This window comes from Hipposideros armiger, unplaced genomic scaffold (genome assembly GCF_001890085.2).
Source record: "Hipposideros armiger isolate ML-2016 unplaced genomic scaffold, ASM189008v1 scaffold_79, whole genome shotgun sequence".
In the NCBI taxonomy this organism is placed as follows: Eukaryota; Metazoa; Chordata; class Mammalia; order Chiroptera; family Hipposideridae; genus Hipposideros; species Hipposideros armiger.
This window is the reverse complement of record NW_017731429.1, coordinates 4,566,579-4,570,591: the sequence shown is the minus strand read 5'-3', so window position 1 is coordinate 4,570,591 and position 4,013 is coordinate 4,566,579. Positions and strand designations below refer to the sequence as shown.

The window sequence follows — 4,013 nt, the reverse complement described above, 5'->3', positions numbered from 1 at the left end:
GCACCTTGAGCTGAGCTGCCACCCGGATGGCTCAGTGGATAGAGTGTGCGCTCTTAACAACAAGGCTGCTGGTTTGACTCCTGTATGGGATGGTGGCTATGCCCACCCACAACTAAGATTGTAACACAGCACCTTGAGCTTAGAGCCCCGAGCTGCTGACGGGCAGCCAGATGGCGACTGGCGCCCTCTACAACTAAGATTAAAGAACAAAACTTGGTTGGTCCCCCTCACCAGTTCCCCAACACTGTTCCCTTCACCCAATTAAAACAAAACAAAACTAACACAAGGAAAAAGAGTAATTAATTAAAAAAAAAGTTTGTTTAGTTCATAGTGTATCTCAAGAATCATAAGCACCATGTGTGCCAGTAGTTTTATGAGAGAGAGGTAGATGGGGCAGGAAGAAAGGTAATGTGAAGGGGGTTTCTCTTACACATACAGATGTCCCCACTTTGGTAAACACTACCCTGTATTTGGAGAATCTCACTCCATCTATCTCTGCTGGTTGTCTAGGCGTTAAGCTCTTCACCATGGGATTTGTGAATGGGATAGAAACTTAACATGTGCATAAAATATTGTGTTTTCTTTAAAAGGTGCTGCCCTGGAGCAAAGCCCCCATTTCATAACCTAGGTATAAGTGGGTTTTCATTCCTAATGTGTATGTGGGGTGTCATTTCTGAGAGAGCAAAAGATAGGCTCACTCATGGTGCTTATAATGCACCTTTGGGGGAAATTAAAGTAAGTTTTATTGACAGATGGTTTTCAGTCTGTCTCAGTCATTTCTTCTCCAATTGACCTGAGATGGAANTGATTAACAATGTTTGCTTTGATACAGAAGTTTCTGGGCCCATTTAAAAATCTGTGGCAGAGGCTGCAAACTGGCAGCTCTTCAATGAATTTGGCTCACAGATATGTGTTGTTTGGCTTGTACAGTATTGGTCAAACATAAGATTTGGATTAGCATTTCACTCACAGCCACAACTGGCTGGGATTGAGTAACATCTGTACCTTATTGACAAAGAATGTGGTCTCCAGTTTGTCACAGTTCCCACTGTTCCCTATTGTGTACCAACCATAAGGCCAAACGTTGGCTACCATATCAACTGTGCTTGTGCTTTTGTTTTTCTTACACCTGCTCTCCCCCATGCACTGGTGATGCTTCTCAGGCTGCAGTGAGTATTTCATGATAGACTAAATTTAAAAGATATAAAAATGTTGAAAATATCTGCCTTATCACTTGTTAACATGGCCGTTTCCTTAATTTAGTGTCTTCATTGGCTCCTCTGGCATGGAGCTGATATTACCCAAGCCACTATGAGAGGCTGGACAGCAGCTCACATAGCTGCAATCAGGGGTAAAGATGCTTGTATGCAGGTAATAATAAATTTGTTTAATTTTAAAAAATTCAAGTTTAATTACTTTAGCATAGTTCTGATAAAGTACTGTTTTTGTTCTAATAATTTGATCCCATAGATTTACTTCTGTATTCTAAACAAAAATTTACTGGGTTCTATGACTTAGATATTTTGGTATCAACTGTCTACTTAAATAAATGATATGAGACCCTTTTCTCTTTGAAGTACTTGGTTATCTGTTTGCATTGTTTTAAGGAATGTCACAGTCATACCCAGATTATCTTTTTTATAGCTTGCCATGCCTAAATCCCTTATTTAATGCATTTCTTGGCCAGAATAACACATTAATATGTGGCAGGATCTACATTGTTAGAGTAACTAAATTTAACTAATATATTAAAATACACTGGAATTTGGAGAAATACAAAAATAAGGAAATAGTTCCTGCATATCAGAAGCCTGAGATCTATTTGGAGTAACAGGACCTCTACTCAGTGAGTTAGAAAACAATACAAAGCACAGTTTATGATTAAGGTTCTAATGAAAAGTATAGATGAGAAGAATTATAGACCTTAGGAGGAGGTAGAAGAATCATAAATGGCGGAAATCTAAGCCTAAAAGAATGAGTTGATTTCCAAGAGGTAAGGAAGCATCGTAGGCAGGGAATATGTCAGGAGCAAATAAAAATAATGATTATCATTTGTTGAACCTTTTTAATGTGTCAATCACAGTCTCCCATACATTACCTCATTTAATACAACAATCTTATGAGTTCCCCTTTTTACAGATTAGGAAACATATTAAAGAGTTAAGTACCTTGCTAAGTAAGTGACAAAGCAAGAATTTGAACCTAGACTTTGTCCTGTTAACTTCTATGCTATAATTTTTTGTGAAGTCCCTGAACTAGAAGAATGAGGTGTGTTCAGGGGATATACTGTTATATAAATTTGCGTGTAGATAGTTTGTTGTGTGGACTGTTATGAACTAAGTTTGGATAAGCTAGATTTGTAAAATGTCTTTGAAGTAGAATAAAGATTTTAAATTCACGTGTATAGGAAAGACGTTTTATATACACACTACATGTGTAGATATACTTATGTACATACACATACATACATACACATGCATATAGACATTAACAGGAGAATGAAGTAACAAAAGGAGTATGGAAGGAAATTATTCTAGTGAAATGTTTCCAGGATTACCTAGAATGAAGAGAGAGTGGAGGCAAGAAGACCAGTTGTAGACTTTTGGTATAATCACTAACCATAGAGGGTGTAATTAGGTGGTGGCAGTGGGAAGGAAACAGTGATTCAAGACATCTTCCAAAGTGGCCATTGACAGATTATAGCGAGAATTGAAAGTTTTGCGTCAGAATGATGGATAATTATGAAACTATAGCTAGGGGAATCTGAAAGGCCGGGGAGACTTGGGAGGAAAGATGTTGAGTTCGATTTGGCACATTTTGAGTTGAAGGTGCCTGTAGGTCATTCATTGCAGAAGGTCCAGGCAGTTGAAAGGGGGCTGGAGACAAAGATTTTAGGAGTGATAAAGTATAGAGAAGAGTATAGAGTATTGAGAATTGAATGCTGAAGAATGTTACTATCAGGGATGCGAGGGGGCAGAGAAATGAGTAAAGAATTTGGAGGAGAAAGAGAGGACAGCCAGGACCCATTAGGGCTGTGCAAGGAAGAATTTTAAGAATTAGGCAGAGTATCAGTTACAGGATACAACGGAGGGGAATAAAGCTTAAGGAAATGCTGTTGAACTTGAGAGCTCTTTAGAGAGGGAGGTTGGCTGTATTTCTATGTAATGGTGGGAATGGCACCCAGTTTGCAGTTGGATTTGAAGTTGAGGTATTAATTTGAGAAGTAGGCAGTGAAAGGAGGAGAAAATAACAATAGTAAATTTAGGGGACATCAGGGTCAAATAAATCTTTGCTTGATGCTTTCCTTCCTCTAAGCATTATTTCAAGCCATTCCCTCTGCCTTGATTGTCCTTTTCTTCACAAAGTGATCTCTTCCTTCTCAGAGCGGTTGTGGTGCTTTTTTTTTTTTTTTTAGTATTATACTGTGTAGTTGTTGCTTATCAAAGACAGCTTTGTATAGTTGATTATCTTTGTCTCTACAATATTCTAATTCCCTTAGTTGATATGTTTTCATATTTTTTGTAGAGACTTTTAAAACACAGTAAGCACTTAATATATGATTTGTGATGATTACTAATCATAATGTGAGTCAGACAAAATCATGGAGACTATTCTTCCTAAAATAGGAATTATGACTGAGTAAACTTTTGCTAAGATACTGGTAAATGTAGACTGGTTAAAAAAGAAAAAAACTTGAGGTAGAAAAAAACCTTAAAAAAATTAATAATTCTTTTAAAGCAATTACTCTATATTATATAGAGGGTTGTGCTGTGTAAATGATATAACCCATATGCAGAAATTGGGCCAATTGTAAATTCAGATGGAATCTCCTCAGATGCAATTAGAAATGTGATTTGGAGCTTAGAACTAGTTACTTTAATAATGAAATCCTTTTATTGTATTCAAAACCCAGTTAATAAAAGATTCTGCTTTTGAAGTAGTGGAAGTTTAAATTTCAGTTTTATTAGTTTAGCATCAAAGTATTTAAATTAGTGGCTCTTAATCAGTGCTCA

The 4,013-nt window shown here is 36.9% G+C and overlaps 1 protein-coding gene across 1 annotated transcript in view; it reads left to right on the top strand.

Annotated features, from left to right (window-relative positions):
• ANKRD42 (ankyrin repeat domain 42) overlaps nucleotides 1-4,013 on the top strand; it is a gene marked incomplete at its 5' end in the record, with an annotated part of 58,125 nt that overhangs the window by 12,085 nt on the left and 42,027 nt on the right. Inside the window, 1 exon segment of the mRNA XM_019643474.1 lies at nucleotides 1,264-1,441. Within this exon segment, the coding sequence (XP_019499019.1) occupies nucleotides 1,264-1,441 (178 nt within the window).